The 18,790-nt window shown below is 41.8% G+C and overlaps 1 protein-coding gene and 1 long non-coding RNA gene across 3 annotated transcripts in view; one reads left to right on the forward strand and one right to left on the reverse strand.

The window, feature by feature from the left end:
- LOC138973754 (uncharacterized) overlaps window positions 1-18,790 on the forward strand; it is a 279,057-nt gene that overhangs the window by 96,072 nt on the left and 164,195 nt on the right. Inside the window, exons 1-2 of one of the 2 annotated variants that reach the window (XM_070346472.1) lie at window positions 10,354-10,491; window positions 10,713-10,994. In XM_070346472.1, the coding sequence (XP_070202573.1) occupies window positions 10,428-10,491; window positions 10,713-10,994 (346 nt within the window). In that variant the 5' untranslated portion in view covers window positions 10,354-10,427. Of the gene's footprint in view, window positions 1-10,353; window positions 10,492-10,712; window positions 10,995-18,790 lie in introns of those variants that run through there. The other variant, XM_070346471.1, reaches the window with a different exon arrangement.
- Window positions 738-6,520, reverse strand: LOC138973739 (uncharacterized). The gene is made up of 3 exons (XR_011458133.1): window positions 6,198-6,520; window positions 5,116-5,280; window positions 738-3,222 (listed from the first exon to the last, which is right to left on the reverse strand). It is a non-coding gene; the product is annotated as an uncharacterized lncRNA (long non-coding RNA).

Below are 18,790 nucleotides of genomic sequence, written 5' to 3' on the forward strand. Positions count from 1 at the left end.
TTACACAGAAACATTCGAATCGTGAAAAACGCACGCAAAAAACAACAGTGTTCACACTGCTCATCCAGTTGTGATTAGCTGACATTATGTAGGGTAACACTTGAGTGTCAGAGTATGTATGTATGTATGTATAACAACAAAGAACAGCACAAAAACCAGCTGTGTGTGTATATTTTTGGATTCAAGAAATATTCATTCTCGTGCACCAGTCTTTCACCATCCCAGCCAGCAAAATTTTGCGCAGCGAATGCGTGTCGCAGTCGCCAAACTCTGCGTAACAACTGCACTGGACGCATGCGTAACGCGCGCGATTTTGCAAAGCGAAATACATGCGTGACACACTCGTTTTCCCTCAGATTACGCAGACCATACGCACCTCCAGCGCACGCTTATTTGACACCAAGACAAATTCGCACTCTCCACGCAGACGTCACGATTGCTTTACGCATTCTCACGCTATTAACGCGCTCTCCACGCAGACGACACGATTGCTTTACGCATTTAACGCGCTCTTGACGCAGATGTCCTGATCATCTTACGCACTCTCCACGCAGATGTCACGAATTATTGACGCATTCTCAGGCATTACGCGCTTTTTACGCTCTCTTCACGCAGATGTCACAATTGCTGTACGCATTCTCACGCATTTGACGCACTCTCCACGCAGATGTCAAGATTGACCTACACAATTTTACGCAGACCACACAACCGCTTTACGCACTCACAAACAAATAATGGGCAGTGCACAACATTGTATTGATCCAGAAAGACAAAGGTCAAGCGTGCAGGTTCGATAACAGAGATGATCATAATCATGTACAAGTTCTAAAACAAAAATGCGGTCAAATAAATTGATTAAAACAAAGGAGAGATTTGAATCTCGCTTATTGCCATTGTGACTTGCAGGTTTTAATTTCACTGCATTTTGACATACCAGCAGCACGGAAACAAAAATGATCAAAATACTATTCAAAGCAGAATTCAAATTGGCAGAACAAAGAATAAATAGAACAAAACCCTGATAGTCATCATCGATACGCCGTAGTACATGCAGTGAAGAATCCAGTATAACTTATAAGAGAGAATTTTGATGTACACTCGTCACTATATCACATTGATGTAAACAAATAAATAAATAATTGGCACAGCCTAGGCATAGGCAGCAGTGAGTTGTATCAACATGTTTGAATACAGAACAGCAACAAAAAGAGAAAAAAAGTTCTACAAGCCAGCTAATAGTTGAACTTCAGATTACTAATGATATCACAAACAAACACTTAGTTAATGCCCATTCTCCAGGGATCGAAATCCAGTCAATGTACACCAAACTAGGATAACACATACATTTAGAATCTATCACGACTGCATAAAACATTGGTATGCAATTCACAAAGCAAGGAACTTGAAACATGAACATTGACATTAAACATACATACGTGTATGTGCCCCACACACATTTCGGACAAGGCAGCTGAACGAAATTCAGATGTGGATGGAGCACAAAATAATTAGATGGGGCGGCGTGAAAGCATACTGGGACAAGGAACAAGCAAGAGAAAGAGGATAAGAAGATAAAAGGAAGAACAAACCGAAGAATAAGAAAGAAAAAAACAAAATAAGAGGAGAGAGGAAAAAAAAAGGAAAAAAAAAAAGGAAAAAAAAGGGAGACAATCATATGAATGTGTACCATTTAAATAAAAGAAATTAAAAAAATTACTTTTAAAAAGGAGACATTTCAGGTTTTGATTTGAAGTGTGTTAACATATTCACATATACCAGTAACTTTGCATGGAAAAAAAAAGTTCACAATGATTTGAAGCAAATTCAAATGCCAGAGAAAAAACAGAACAAAACCCTGATGTCATCATTGATAATCAGTGGTACGTTCAGTGAAGAAAAAACAATTGACACAACCTAGACATGGGCAGCAGTGAGTTATCAAGTTTCACTACACAAAAGTAACAACTACAATAATGAAACAAAAGGTAAAATGCCAGCTAATAGTCAAAATTCAGAACAATGATATCAAAAAGAAACACTTATTCAATGCCCCTTCTCCACTGATATGTATAAGCACACCAACATGACATAAACTCATAAATTTAAAAAAAAACATGACATAAAACTCATAAATTAAAAAAAACTTATCAGACTGCGTAAAACATAGGTTTGCCATCTCAAAATGGATGTAAAACACGCAGCTTACTCACAAAATGATAGACAAGTCTCCAGCGGCCAGCTGCTCAGCAAACAAAATAAGGTGGCGAGGATCAATATAATTGAAATGCATTTTTTTTGCTGTTTCGGAGAGAACTTTGCTTCATTTACCTTACTCTGCCTGCATTCAAGGGCTACATTTTTATCAGGTGCACCAAGACTTACATCTATAGAAATCCAATCATAACGGTTTTAACAGCAAAAAAAAATATATATATTTCTAGTCTCGCTTCTAAATTCTCAACTCAACTCCAAAAAATAATAAAGAACAACAAAAACCCGCATCATGCATTGTCTCCTTCAAGCTGCCCAGGTTGTTTGCGTTCGACTCCCATAAATGACAAGGAATTGTTAAAACCTTTTCTTTCTATTTGTTCACTTTTTGTTTTCTTCTTTTCTGAACTCTTTATACTTGTATTTTATTCATTTTAATTTAGCCTGAAGGTTTGAGTCGTGTATTAAAAATCGAATATAGTGTGTAAGTGCCCTTGAACAGCTTTTCCAGAATCATGTATTCTATATTTTTAGTATGGGATACCCACAAGAAAAGTTCAAATGCATCCATGCGTCTCCACTGATAGTAATGGTAGTTGAGCACTTCCAGTTTAGTCTTCTGTCGTTCTGACACAACCTAAAAGGGTACATCATGTCTGAACATCATCTGTAGAAGAGTGTGAAGTTTAAAGCTTAGCTTAAATAATGTCCAACAAAACCCCAGACTCTTCTGTACATTACCCATCAGCCACACAGACCTGAACTGTGAAATACAATTACTCACTAGCAATTTCTCAGGCGAGTCAAATCTTACATTCATCAAATTTTTGCAACTAGCATTGTAAATAAGCCTACAGAGATTACAAAGTTCAATTACTGCAAATCAAATCATGAAGGCTCTTCCATGGCCTGTTGTCTCTTTCTTTTATCACAGGCTTCCAAAAACCAGTCTTGAACGGCCGTCTTCAAGGTCTTGACCTGTGGCACCCGTACAGCTTCACGGAACAGCCTCTGCATGACAAAACAAAAAATAACATGAACTTAGATCATCAAACAACTATCACTGATTTGAGAAAAGTCTCAAGTTTATTTCCTGACGCCTGTAAACTTGCTAACAAGAAGAGCAAACGCTCGATCGAGTCACTTTCGCAGTTCTGAATATTATGACCTTGAAAAAGGTCAAAGGTCACCAAAGCAGACGTCAAAGTGTAGAGGTCACTGGGAGTCACGTTCACATAAAATTTGAGCCCGGTCACTTTTATAGTTTCCGAGAAAAGCCCAACGTTAAGTTGTGTGTTGCCGAACAGAAAAGGCTAGTTATCTCCCTTGTTTTTCTGATAACGTTCGTAAAAGGCTACAGATGTAAATACTTTGATGTAAATACTAATCCTACAAAGTTTCAATCACATCCGATGAACTTTGTCAAAGATATAAAATGTCTAATTTTTCCTTTGACGCTGACCTGTGACCTTGAAAAAGGTCAAAGGTCAACGAAACCATCGTTAAAGTGTAGAGGTCATTGGAGGTCACGACTAAACAAAATATGAGCCCGATCGCTTTGATAGTTTCCGAGAAAAGTCCAACGTTAAGGTGGTGTCTACGGACGGCCGGACGGCCGGCCGGCCGGACGGCCGGACAGACTAACACTGACCGATTACATAGTCACTTTTTCTCAAGTGACTCAAAAATCATACAGACACACAAACTTGCATACACACCATACGCTTTTACAACACACCAACTATACTTGAGTTAGGAAATTACAACACATTGTAATCCTTGTAGAAGAGAAGTAAAAAAAAATACCTACCCTAATATTTGTTTTAACCCTTTCGCTGCCAATCAAAACTTGGGTATGTGCATTCCTAACTGCCAGGGAATATTGGAGTTTGGGGTGTAATAATTCACAAAAAAATCTAGCTTCAAACTGGCATGCAGTAGGTAGGTAAGTAAAACCTATGTTGTTTTTAAAGGAAATTGAACCAAGAATCTGTTTTTAGTGTCTAATCATGGAAATGATAATTAGTTTGGCTTATAATGATGTTTAAATATGAACTTTTGAAAAATCAGCCCGGCGCATCTTCCGGTGCCTGTGGATCAAACACAGGTGGCTGTTTTGCTCGCTCCAAGAAAGGATTATAATCACTGTCATCTACCTGTTTCCAACGAATTGTCCGAAAGAAGATCTCCCCCTTCCCCTGTCAGTATCCATAATCATTTGCACCGCCTATAGCGTCAGTCCGGCTTTGTTTTTCCCTACTAGGGCCCGGTCGACAGTCACCGTTAGCCATTTTGACGAGTCGAGATTTCTCTCCCATACCCTGTCGACAAGGCCGAAAATAGCCTTCAAACGCAAAACCGCGTCACCATTTATGTTTATTCATGAGAATGAGGTATCCTACCAAGCCATTGGCTGCTATTTGTGTGTCAGCAGTGACGTAGCATTTCTGGAAAATCCCGGAACGGAGAAGACGGGTTTACCCGTCCTAAGGCGCTGCGGCTGCACAAGCACATGACTGGTATACCCGTCATAAGGCAGTCAAGTGGTTAAAGTTACCTTTACTATGACTTTTTCTTTGGGGGCCTTCGGAAATTCATAATACATGTACTGTGACGTGCAGACGCATATGTGACGACATCATACCGTTTGCTAACATCCTTATTTCATATGTAGTCGAAAATCCATGACACTGACAAATGAGCTCAGGAACTTGGCTTCTAGCAATTTAATGTTAAGCGTAAAAGCTTTGACAACTATCATTCACATGTGAAACATGGCAAATTTAAAATTGATTCCAAAGAACAAAATTTGAGACAGAAATAACTTGTTGTTTTGTAGACATGGATTTTATCTTCTTCCTAAAAGGACCAGGATGATTTTACAAATTATGAAAAACAACTCACTGTCGATGGCTTTTAGTCGCAGCGTACACCATGGTCTTTTTCCCTGCCCTCCCCCAGAGCCCCCTGTCAGCAACCGTGTAGCCTATGGAACACCTTCGTCATCACAGCATCAGTAGTCGTCTTTAGTTCATGTCCACCAACCACACCGAGCTCATGGTCATGGATCTGAAACAAACAAAACAAGCCAACTGAATTCCAAAAATCATTTAATATTCAGACAGCTCTTCTTCACATACAAACAATTCAATCTGGAAGCATCATACTGTCACCTGGAACAAAAAATCAATAATCGCACTTGCTTTAAAAAAAAAAGTTTTCAGAAGAGCAAATGGTGATTGAGTGTAGCATTGTCATAAAATGTAATCACACACCTCAGGTGACCTGCATCAATCATTCAATACTATCTCACAAATCTTCATTTGGAAAGCACAAACATAGTTAGAAGAGAGCGTCAACCGTGATACTATTCAGTGTGGACAATTTTTTTCTGACCCATAATCCGATGCCTACACAAAGTGAGAATCAGAACTCACAAGAAGGCACTGTTGCATGTTTGTGATTATTTGCTTGAGTGTAGCACTTGCAATTTTGAACTTGAGGAAACAGCGTAGCAATTTCTGTTACATCCCTGAAAACCTAGCAGATGGCAGCTCTGGCCACAGAGCAATATTTGCATTATTTCTCACAGATGCAATGATCACAGAAAACAAAGTGGTGCATGCATTTTCCGCACCCCACATGAGAAAAAGAGGCCAATCATTGTGCGTACCCATAAGCATAGTTTTATCATCAAAATGTGTTGGTTAAATTCACAAATGTGACCAATACGCATAAACCTTGCATGAATTCCCAGGATAATGGGAAACTGGTCATGACTGAGAACTGATGAACAGTTAAGATACACCCGTGAACCGTGATGACATCTGGCATCCTCCAAAAAGCACACACTCAAGGTAACATTTAAAGCCTAAAGAGCGTCTAACAATAACATGTCACTCTCACAAGATCTTGCTACAGTTATCTGGGGAAAATAGCACAGGCATGACTGGTCTGCTTCAACAATAGCATTCAAAGCCACCTACCAGTGATCACTCCTTCGACAGATCCATCATGTGCCTTCAACATCTTCCACACTCAACAGTAAAAAGATGACTCCATCGAACAGTAGCACAGGCTCTGGCTCCACCATGATTCTTTGGCGACCAATTACTAAATTAGTCGCATCAGGTCCATCTGCTCCTGTAGAACCTTCTCCAGCAGCAAGAACTGATGTTTATCTTGCCGCTCTGCTCTGCTCGTAGTCTTGTGTCCGCTGAATGGAAGAAAAGAAGAACAAAAAGACATTTACATGAAGCAATACATATTTTAGACAATCTGTCAGCCTGAAAAGAAACCATCAGCACTAAAAAACAATCTGAGCAAATGTTCAAAGTAACCGTGACATCTCTATATTTTTGAATGAATTCAGGAGAAGATGAGGAATATATATATTGCAATCAATTTTTAAGGGCATACAGAGTGGCATTTGATGGGGTAAAAAATGTTGGGACTGAGCAGTTGGAGATGAAAATTTTTGTGTGTATTTACTTCAAGCAGATTTTTATTTTTTTAGACAGAAGAACAAACACACACTAAAAATCATTGTTTAAAGTTGAACTGACCTTAACTTTTCCTCCAAACACTAGAACTTTTTGTATTCATTCAAAAATATTCATCAACAAGAAGAGCAAACGCTCGATCGAGTCACTTTCGCAGTTCTGAATATTATATGAGGCATCAGATGGACAGGAAGAAATTGCTATTCACAACACAATGCATACCTGAAGAATGAGATTGCATGGATCGAGCAACAAAATATTTACCTTGGCATTAAAAATACTCTCATTAATCTCACATAAACAAACCCCATCAATAACTTAATTCACATAAACTAGCATCATTAATTTTTTTTTCGAAGCAATCATATTAACAGTAGACACACTAACATTTGTTACTCTTAGAGCTGTGTCACTTTTATAGTTTACGAGAAAAGCCCAACGTTAAGTTGTGTGTTGACGAACAGGAAAGGCTAGTTATCTCCCCTGTGTTTCCGATAACGTTTGTAAAAAGCTACAGATGTAAATAATTTGATGTAAAGAATAATCCTATAAAGTTTGAATCAAATCCGATGAATAGTTTCAGAGATATGATATTTCAATTTTTTTCCTTCAAGACATACCTGTGACCTTGAAAAAGGTCAAAGGTCACCAAAGCAGACGTCAAAGTGTAGAGGTCACTGGGAGTCACGTTCACATAAAATTTGAGCCCGGTCACTTTTATAGTTTCCGAGAAAAGCCCAACGTTAAGTTGTGTGTTGCCGAACAGAAAAGGCTAGTTATCTCCCTTGTTTTTCTGATAACGTTCGTAAAAGGCTACAGATGTAAATACTTTGATGTAAATACTAATCCTACAAAGTTTCAATCACATCCGATGAACTTTGTCAAAGATATAAAATGTCTAATTTTTCCTTTGACGCTGACCTGTGACCTTGAAAAAGGTCAAAGGTCAACGAAACCATCGTTAAAGTGTAGAGGTCATTGGAGGTCAGGACTAAACAAAATATGAGCCCGATCGCTTTGATAGTTTCCGAGAAAAGTCCAACGTTAAGGTGGTGTCTACGGACGGCCGGCCGTCCGGACAGACTAACACTGACCGATTACATAGAGTCACTTTTTCTCAAGTGACTCAAAAAGGTTAAATTTTAAATTCAATTTTGCAGACTTTGGATGAAAAGTTACTCTTCTCTGGCATCCCGCGGACACAGTTCACACTTTCTCATCAATGAGATGCCTGTGTTAATTAAAAACAAACATCAATAAAACTATTAAAATAAAATAAAAATTTAAATATAAAAATAAAATCGACCAACCGCCCCCACCCGATTTTTTTTCCCTTTGCTGGAAACAATACATTTGTTTCACTAAAACAGTAAAAGAGATCAGCTGAATTTGTTTGACACATCTGGTTATAACTAAAAGAATAAAACACAAAATAAGCCAAAGTCACAGAACAAAAAGACGCTGTCAGTGTCACTATCAATGACTCTGAATGAGACACTCATTGCTATCGAGCCATACCTGTTCATCTTCACCTTGCCGGGACGGAACGACAGTCTGCGTTACTGGCATCGGTGGCGGTGTTAAGGTCACTGTCCATCTCAGCTTTCTTCACCTTCAGTTCAAACAAGCAGTGAGCACCGTCATACTCAAGTCAAAGCTTTCTGAAAAAATAAATACTTGGAAGTTAAATAGGATCACATTGATTCCCAAACCTAACAGTAACAGTAACACGCAAACATCAAAACTGGAATATTAATTATTAAATATAAGCATCTCAATTTCACTAAATTAGTGTATTTATTTTCTCTGTGAATGTGATGTATTTTTTATTTTTATTTCAAAAAAATCTGTTTTTCAACTTTATCACTGCACACGCTGACACAGCCTCTGCCTGCCTCTCTAGTCTATGCATGCCTCGGGAACAAGGGTAATTTTTCTCTTTTCCGAGACTCAGACACAGAATATTCCACTATGAGTCTATGTCAGTATGCGGAACTGAAAGTTGAACATCTGTGGAAAAATAAAAAGATACAAATAAAAAAAAAACAGATTTATGAAGAGCCTATTAGTATTACTACTAAAGCTCCTGACAACTGCTGCCGCAGTGACTCGACCAGATTAGGAACCAACCAAAGTTCACCAAGAAACAGACAATGAGACATAAAATGATAAACGAAAATTCAGTTTTTATGGTGCCGTGAGCGACCCGCGAATCGGGATTCGGATGGTATTTTCACTCTTCCACAACTCCTTAAAAACAAACCACTGCATCAATCAACTTTATGTTTTTGGAAAAGTTAGTTCATTCATCCATCTTTCAGACAAAACAAACATGAATGAATAGAACAGTGTTCTTCTAGGCGAAAAAAAAATCGAAAGTGTGAGAAATTCTCTCTGCCATCAAACTCGGAAGCCGAAGCCGCGAGCTATCAAAAATTCAAATTCCCAAATCTTTCCTTCAGTTGATCAACTTACCTATTCTTGAAAGAAGTCAATCTTCATTTCAGAGAGAAGGATAAGATTACCTTGCATCCAATAAGCAAGTCAAAAATACAAGTCAATATGAAGAAAAAGCAAAAAAACGCCGATACAATGTGGATTTGACAGACTTCTTGCCAACAGGAAGTTGGAGATTGTCTGATTGAAGTAGGTCTGACAGACAAGGGAAATAACTTCAATAAATTGCTCTTTTCAGTCAAGGTAACTGTCTCCCCTGAAATTGAACTTTCATAGAGATTTTCTTCCAAAGCAAAATAAAATAAAATGAAAATATGCTGAGAACAAATTTTATGTAACCATTAACATCAGCCTTTATTTTGAGTAGATAATTAGTTTCAAAGTTACTTTAGTTTACATTTTTTTGTTTAATCTGATTTTTTTAAATGTTTTTATCGTTTTGTTATGGGTGTTCATATAGATTTCAGTTATCTTTTCTGTTCATATAATATTTTTATTATGCTTTGCCTAGATTTTTCCACGACATTATTTTGTGGAAAGCTGATTCCTACAACAATACCAAATCCCCATTACAATAATTATATTACATGCTAAAACAATTATAATGATAATACAAATTAAAATAATCATATTTATTTTTAAGATAAAAATAATCAGGATAACAATTAAGCAAATAAATGTTAGTAATAAAATAATTAAATAAAAATTAAATGGGAAAACCATTACATAAAATAAAAATATTTTTATTAAACTTTTAAATGCATTTTTTTTTTAACCGAAACTGTCTTAAGATAAACTGAAAAATAACGGATTGAAAGTTTTTATGCAATTTTTTTTCTAAAAAAAAAAAGAAAGAAGTTTTTGAAGAAGAATAACTATTCATAACCAAAATTTAAAAGTAAATATTTTTTAATAACATAAAATATAATAAATTATTTCATGAAGTAAATGCATAAACCCACGGTATAAAATTAGGAAAAACAAAAATTGCAATCACCTTTTCATTGAATCCATGCGTGCTAAACACTGCGTGGTGAAGTCGTTTCGAATGCGACAATCTGCGTAAAAGTTGGCGAAAAGTAACGCGCGCGAAGCGAAGGTGTCACGAGGCCGTACGCATCCCCGCATGAAAAACGCAGAAATAACGCATGCGTCACGCAGAATCATGCTGGCTGGGATGTCGGATGGACAATATGTGAAAAGAGTGTGTGCTTGTTCTAACACCAATGGTGCTTCGCGCGCTTATGAAGCAATGACATGAACGTCTATGAAGGCATCACTATTGTTTTGGTAACAATCTCTACACTAATACGTGTACAAGGTTAGTTCTGGGTTGTGCATACAGAAGTAGGTTTTGTCAGTATCAGTCTAGCCTGTGCGTGTATGTAAGAAGTGGAATGTGTCAGACCGTCTATTTTTGTCCAATAGGGACATTTACATGTACCCGCTCACACCAGCATTGTTTAATTGTGTGGGTGGGGGTGGGTGTGGGTGTGTGTGTATCGATGTGTCTGTATTTTATTAATTGTGGTTGTACAACAGATGCCCAAGAAGACGACACCATCAGCGTGGCAGGACCTGAGACCTTCGTAACCGACGGAACCAAGGAGCTGATGTTGACATGCGGGACAGACATATCCGCAAGTGTTGGGCATTCTTGGCGTTTCCCTACCGATGAACCCAGAGTTTGTGAGTCACGACCAGTTGAAAACGTGTGCAGCTTTCGTCCTCGCCTGGACGATGACATGCAGAACGTAACATGCGCAGCAACAAACATAGACGAAGGGACGTTTTTGAAGGCGACCTACACACTGCGATTGTTCTGTAAGCATTGGTCGATGGTAATACATCAAAGAAAACAAGTCACGTAAGGCGAAATTACTACATTTAGTCAAGCTGTGGAACTCACAGAATGAAACTGAACGTAGTCCGCCGCTAGTGCAAAAGGCAGTGAAAGTGGCGAGCCTGTTTGACGCGGTAGCGGTTGCGCTGTGCTTCATAGCACGCTTTACTGTACCTCTCTTCGTTTTAACTTTCTGAGCGTGTTTTTAATCCAAACATATCATATATGTTTTTGGAATCAGGAACCGACAAGGAATAAGATGAAATAGTTTCTAAAACGATTTCGGAAATTTAATTTTAATCATAATTTTTATATTTTTAATGTTTAGAGCTTGTTTTTAATCCAAATATAACATATTTATATGTTTTTGGAATCAGAAAATGATGAAGAATAAGATGAACGTAAATTTGCATCGTTTTTTAAAAACATTTTTTTTTTTACAATTTTCAGATTTTTAATGACCAAAGTCATTAATTATTTTTTAAGGTGTTACGAGTGTGTTCAAGTTGCGGTTCTTGCTAATGTTTTCACTTACTGAGTTACTTGCCTTGATTGCGTGTGCATTCGACAGGGGGTGCCCAATATGCACGGCTAGAACTAAGATACTTCTTGATTTCAGTAAATAGTTTCATCACATGTCAACTAGTTTGTTTTTAAATGATTTTTTTAGAGATCGCCAAATGGTATTGTGTGAATAACATCATTCGGTCGATTTTTTAGAGATCGCCAAATGGTATTGTGTGAATAACATCATTCGGTCGATTGTACGCACGGCGCCGTGCTTCTAGTAGCTCTCGGTCCATTCCTTCTTTCCGGTATGGAAGCAGACGTGTTTCTGGCGAAAGAATCGGCTTTTTCAACTCGCCATATCTTCATATTCATTCGGACTAGAACAACGAAATATAACTTTCTTTTAAAAAATATCCCGAGCCTTGCGACTCTGATAGTCATTTTGTTACGCGAAGCGGCCTTTGGTAGGTACGACAGTTTTAGTCACCCAAGTAAATAATATCTAAAACGCACGTGGACGCGTTTTCCAAAGGCGTATTTGAAGTCTGTGAATGTTGTGATGACAAATCATTTTAGTCTATACGTACAGACAAACACATTGCATGGAACGAAAGTTGAGAGGCTGGACTGTAAGTTGTTGTTTTGACTTCTACAAATCTCGCAGGTCTTTTATGCAAAACAGATTCAAAATTGCATTTTTCACGCAAGTGTAGATGACGAGACTATCGAAGGAATGGAATGCACTTGCCTACAGATATGATAGACAGATACTGTGTATTTATATCTATGACTTACCCCAGCCCATATGTTAGAATAAAGAACATACTTTGCTCTTTTGAATGATGTATGATTTGGCACTGTACACATGATTTTAGACCTGCCTCCGAAGTGATTTTTCCATAAACCCGTCAAAAAGCTCACTCTGTTTTGGCCGTAAAAAGCGCCCAAATGCAGTCAATTTCTACACCTGTGACGTGTGTTCGAAGGAGTACATCTCAGCGATGCCATTACGAATACGAATACGAATACGAATACTTTATTATCTCATACAGAGAAATTTCAGTGTGGTGCACATTAAAAGACAAAACAAATAATAAGACAACAGATAAAAATACCATACGAAGCATACTACACTCGCGCACGCATATGTACACTAACAGGAATAGTAACATGATTCCAAATAGGTTAAAAGTTTAACGCTAAAAACTATCATTATCACAGGACTAGATATGTCATTGAACAATATTTATCACAGGACTAGTCATTCGAGGGTTATCACACTCAGCATAAGGGTGCACATAAAAAAATATTCATCACAGAAATCAGTGCATATGTTCACCGGCACACATACTAGTTTTAATTAACTTAGGTATTTAAAAAGCCAATTGACTTTGGAATAAAACTGTTCTTAGTTCTGAGCGTGCGGAATCTGGGAGTGCGGAGGCGACGTCCTGAGGGCAGGACCTCAAAGTGGTGAGCGAGCACATGACTACTATCCTGGATGATGCAACGGGCCTTTCGCACCACACGTCGTTCATACAGCACAGTCAATCCTTCCTGTCTCACCCCCACAATCTTACCACATGTGTTCACCACCCGCCCAAGCACATTCTTACTCTTCACACACAGACCTCCATACCAGCAGATGAAAGAGAAAGTGAGAATGGATTCAATGAATGAAGTATAGAATGTTTGGAGGATGCGGCTGTTGATGTTCAGACTTCTGAGCTTTTGTAAGCAGTAGATTCTTGACTGACACTTCTTGTGGATAGCTTTAGTGTTTGAGGAGAAATTTAGTTTGTTGTCAATGACTGTTCCGAGATATTTGTATTCAGTCACTCGCTCAACTTTCACACCATCTATGTACAAATCTGAAACTGTAGCTGGGTTTTTGCGAAAGTCAATAACTAGCTCTTTTGTTTTTGTTACATTTAGGGCTAAATAGTTATCTTTACACCAGGAGCTGAAATTTTGAACTTCAGAAAAATAAACAGAATCAGAGTCAGACAGGTCTTCAAGGGCAGAATCGTCAGAATATTTCACAAGAGGGGTCGTAACAGTGCCTTGACAATCGTTAGTGTATAATGTGAACAGAACTGGAGACAATACTGTGCCCTGAGGGGCTCCAGTAGAAGTACTAACTATGGATGAAAGTGCGCTATGGAAACGGACGGACTGGGTTCTGTTCACTAGAAACTGTGTGATCCAAAGGACGAGTCTGGGAGTGACGTTGTAAGAAAGCAGTTTTTGAACAAGCAGGTGAGGTTGTATTGTGTTGAAAGCAGATGAAAAGTCTATAAATAGAATACGGACGAAGGAACCAGGTTTTTCTAAGTGACTATATGCTTGCTGCAGAAGTGTGAGTGTGGCGTCATCTGTACCTCTGTTTTTCTTGTAGGCAAACTGAAAAGGGTCTATGAAAGGTTGTGTGCAGTTGAGAAGACGAGGCAGAAGGATGCGTTCAAAACATTTCATTACTACCGAAGTGAGGGCAACTGGACGATAGTCATTGAGCTGTTTGTGTCTACTGTTTTTAGGAACGGGACAGATGGTTGACTTTTTCCACACATCAGGAACAATACAGTCCCTGAGTGACCAATTGAAAAGCTGACTGAAAACTACAGACAACTGTGCTGCACACCACTTCAAGGTCCTGCCCCCAAGACCATCAGGACCAACAGCCTTACGCACCTTAAGTTTCTGAAAAACAGACTGCACCACATCACCCTCGATCTCGAAGTCGTCGTCGTCAGAAATTCTCTCTTTTAAGTTTAGAATGGTGTCATCTAAAACACTCCCCACATCGTCGCGTTCGAATCGGCAGTAAAACGTATTCAGGTCCTGTGCCATGTTTTGTTGGTCTTCTAAAGGGAGAGTACAACTGGGTTTCTGTTTTGTTTGACCTGACAGAGTTTTCAACCCTTTCCACGCATCAGCGATATTCCCGTGCTGAAACTGCTCTTCGACCTTTTCTTTGTACGCTTTTTTTGCTTCTGAAATTTCTTTCCTAAGTTTTGCCTGCACACGCCTACGCTCGTCTTTATCACCAGATTGAAAGGCGATTTTCTTCTCATTGAGCGTGGCCTTCAACGACTTCGTTATCCAGGGCTTGTTGTTGGGGAAAATGTTGACAGTTTTGGTTGGGATAACTGTATCTTCACAGAAAGTAATGTAGTCAGTAATCACATCCGCTGCTTCATTCACACTGTCACTAGACTCTAAAAACATATCCCAGTCAGTACATTCATAACATCCACGCAGCTGTTCAATGCTATCCTCAGACCACACTTTCACGGTTTTCTTCACAACATTTCCAGATTTGATTTTGGGTGTGTATGATGGGACAAGATGGACAGAATCATGATCAGATTTACCAATGGGGGGCAGTGCAAATGATTTGAAAGCATCAGGTACATTTCCATACAACAGATCAATAGTTTTTTCTTTGCGTGTAGGGACTGTGACATATTGGTGAAATGAGGGCAAACAAGTGCAAAGGTCACAACTGTTGAAGTCGCCGGCAATAAAGTTCGGTGCATCAGGGGAGATCATCTGGAGTTCGCGCACTACGTCAGCGATCTGTGAAGCGGCACGTGCAGGGTCGGACTGCGGCGGTGTATAAATAACCGTGACGAATATCTGTCCAAACTCACGTGGCAGGTATCTAGGGCGCAGTGACACAGATAGCAAGTCAAGTTCGGGTGTGTTCAGTTGTTTTCTCACTGTCACATTGCTGCTACTGCACCAACGTTCATTGACGTAGAGACAAACACCCCCACCCCTCTGTTTGCCACTGATCACGGCATCCCTGTCAGTTCTAAACGGTACACCAAAACCATCGATGGACACACTATCGTCACTGACCTTATCACAAAACCAAGTTTCTGATATACACAACAGACATGCATCTCTAAATTCTGTCATGTAATTAGCGTAGACCTGAAGTTCTTCGAGGTTGAGATTGTCAGATTTAGGCCTAATCGAACGCACGTTTGTCACAATCTTTGCAACCTCAAAGAAATATATTTTAATAACCCGCTAAATGAACGTTTTTTTTAGTGTGAAATAAAAGCCGGAGATTTGCTTCGTTTCTTTGCTGCGACACAAAATCAAAACCAACTATAGATCTGCGGTGACATTATGAGTTCGTTTTCGACATTGCAGTGAAGTTGCGTGGATCTTCGACGATTCCCGTTCGGTTTAATGTGGATGGAGCTTTGATTGAATGTATAACTGCTTTGAAAACTTACAACATGAGTCCTTTCGGTAAACTTCTTCGCATCCTTGACATTACTTTTGACTTGAACAGATCCAGATCAGCTGGGGCTGTTGATCGCCTACACAGATCCGCACAGCAACTTGCTGCCCTCAACCCTTCTCCCACCTCCACTTCTCTCACGCCCACCACCCCCACCCAATGTACCACTACCCCTCCCCAGCATCCCCCCACCCTTTCCCTGCTTCCTTCTATCCCTCCCTATTCTCCCACCACCCCTCCCCATTCTCTCACCACCCCTCCCAATCCTCCCATCACCCCTCTCCCTCACATCCCCACCCCTCCCCTTTCTCCCACAACCCCTCCCCAGCACCCGTCCACCCCACATCACCACCCACTCACTCATTCCAAAAACACCCTACACCTCTGCCTCCTCAACTCACAGTCAGTAAATCCAGAAGGCAAAGCAGATCTGATAGCAGACTACATTATAGAAAACAAGTTAGACGCCCTGTTCATCACCGAGACGTGGCTGCGACCTGGGGATGACCCCAAGATCAAGCAGCTGACCCCCGCAGGGTACAAGACAGTCTCCTTCCCCCGCCCGTCTGGGCGTGGTGGAGGCATCGCCGTCGTCTACAAGGACCACATACATGCTGCAGCGTCCTTCTCGGACAGCCTCCCCTTCCCCCACACCACCTTTGAAGCTGTGGAGATGACGGTCGCCACCACCACCACCCTCACCTTCCTGTGTATATATCGCCCTCCCCCTAACACCAAGAACAAGCTGAAGGACTCTACTTTCTTCGACGAGTTCTCCCAAGCCCTCGACCACTACAACGTGACGTCCCATAGCGCCATCGTCCTCGGTGACTTTAACATCCACTGGGACTGCCCTGCCAATGTTGACACCAAGCGGGCCCGTGCGCTGTTGGACAGCTACAGTGTGGACCAGGTCGTTCCTTTTCCCTCCCACTCCCGTGGCCACATCCTGGATTGGATTGTCACTCGACCCTCGGACAATCTGGTCTCCAGCCTCGTCGCCAACACCCATCTTGTCTCCGACCACACTGCCATCAACTTCCTCGTCAACATCACCAAGCCAGCACAGAAGCGGAAGATGGTCACACGTCGCAAGCTACGAGACATTGAGACAGATGCTTTTGGAGACGAAGCTGCCCTGCTGCTTGCCCGGCGAGACCCGTCCTCTGACCCCGCCCATTTCTTCAGCTTGACTCTGCGCCAGCTCCTCGACAAACACGCCCCGCCATCCCTATGCGCAGTCTCTGAGCGACAGCCGGCTCCCTGGTTCTCTGAGGACATCACAGCCGCCAAGATCGAGAGACGGCGAGCGGAGCGTGCATGGCGACACTCTGGCCTGGAGGTTCATAAGCAGATTCTCAGGGATGCGGTGCTTCGAGTCACGCAAGCCATCACTGCTGCCAAGGTCGAGCACTTCCACGACCGCATCGTCAACGCCTCATCATCCAGGGAGCTGTTCTCCATCATGTCCTCTCTCCTGGGCTCCTCCCCCGCTTCCCCCTTACCCACTCCTCACCCACCACAGGATATCCCGGAGTTATTCTCGGAGTTCTTCAAGGACAAGATTGACAAGCTTCAGAAAACACTCGATCAGCAGCCCTTCGTCCCGTCCCCACCCTCCCCTTCCTTCTCCGGCTCCCCCCTCACGTGCTTTCAGCCTGTCACTCAAAACCACGTCAAGCGACTCATCTCCAAGACGGCCATCAAGACCTGCGAGCTAGACCCCCTGCCAGGCTTCCTCTTCACCAAGTGTCTGGACAAGCTCCTGCCGTCTATCACAGATATCATGAACATCTCCCTGGCCACAGGCGTCGTTCCCGACTGCTTCAAGTCTGCCGTTGTCCGCCCACTCATCAAGAAACCCGGCCTTGACGTCAACGAGTTGAAGAACTACCGTCCTGTGTCCAACCTGCCCTTCCTCTCCAAGCTCCTGGAGCGTATCATCCTGGAGCAGTTGAGCGCCCACCTGTCTCGGAACTCGCTGATGCCAGTGTATCAGTCAGCGTACCGCCCTCACCACAGCACCGAGACGGCGCTCCTGCGAATCACCACGGACCTCCTGAATGCAACAGATAGCGGTGTCGTCTCTGCCCTTGTGCTGCTGGACCTTTCCATGGCCTTTGACACGATCGACCACCAGCTACTCGTCGATCGCCTCAGTTCCACGTTCGGCATTCACGACACCGCCCTCTCTTGGTTCCGGAACTACCTCCAGAACCGCTCTCAGACTGTCACCACTGATTCGTTCTCTTCTCAGCCTGTCCCTGTCCGCTTCGGCGTCCCACAAGGATCTGTCCTCGGCCCTGTCCTTTTCACCCTGTACACCCAACCCCTCTCCCTGGTCATCGAACGCCACGGCCTGAACTACAACTCCTTTGCCGATGACACGCAGCTCCAGAACAGCGCCAAGCCGGAGGACGTTGACGATCTCCTTGGATCCATCTCCAGTTGTTTCACTGACATCAAGAACTGGATGACTGAGAACAAGTTGAAGCTGAACAGTGAGAAGACGGAGGCCCTTCTCGTTGGAACACGACAGAAGATTGCTTCCCTCACTGTGACCGACCTCCAGCTGGATGACGCGACTGTTCCATTCTCCCCTGCTGTCAAGAGCCTTGGCGTCTTTCTCGACTCCACTCTCTCCATGCAGACACACATCTCCTTCATCATCAAGACCTGCTTTTTCCACCTACGACGCATCGCCTCCATCCGTCGCTACCTCACCCACGACGCCTGTGTCAAGCTGGTTGTCTCCCTCATCTTCAGTCGTCTGGACTACTGCAACTTCCTTCTGGCCGGCCTCCCCGCCTCATCCATTCATGGCCTACAACGAGTCCAGAACGCCGCTGCCAGGCTGACGTTGAGGAAGACGAAGCGAGACCACATCACCCCCCTACTTCGCTCCTTGCACTGGCTCCCTGTCAACACCCGAATCTCCTACAAACTGTCCACTATGGTCTACAAGTGTCTCAACGACTCTGCTCCCGAGTACCTGCAATCTTCCCTGGA

Source organism: Littorina saxatilis, linkage group LG8 (genome assembly GCF_037325665.1).
Source record: "Littorina saxatilis isolate snail1 linkage group LG8, US_GU_Lsax_2.0, whole genome shotgun sequence".
NCBI classification, from domain to species: Eukaryota; Metazoa; Mollusca; class Gastropoda; order Littorinimorpha; family Littorinidae; genus Littorina; species Littorina saxatilis.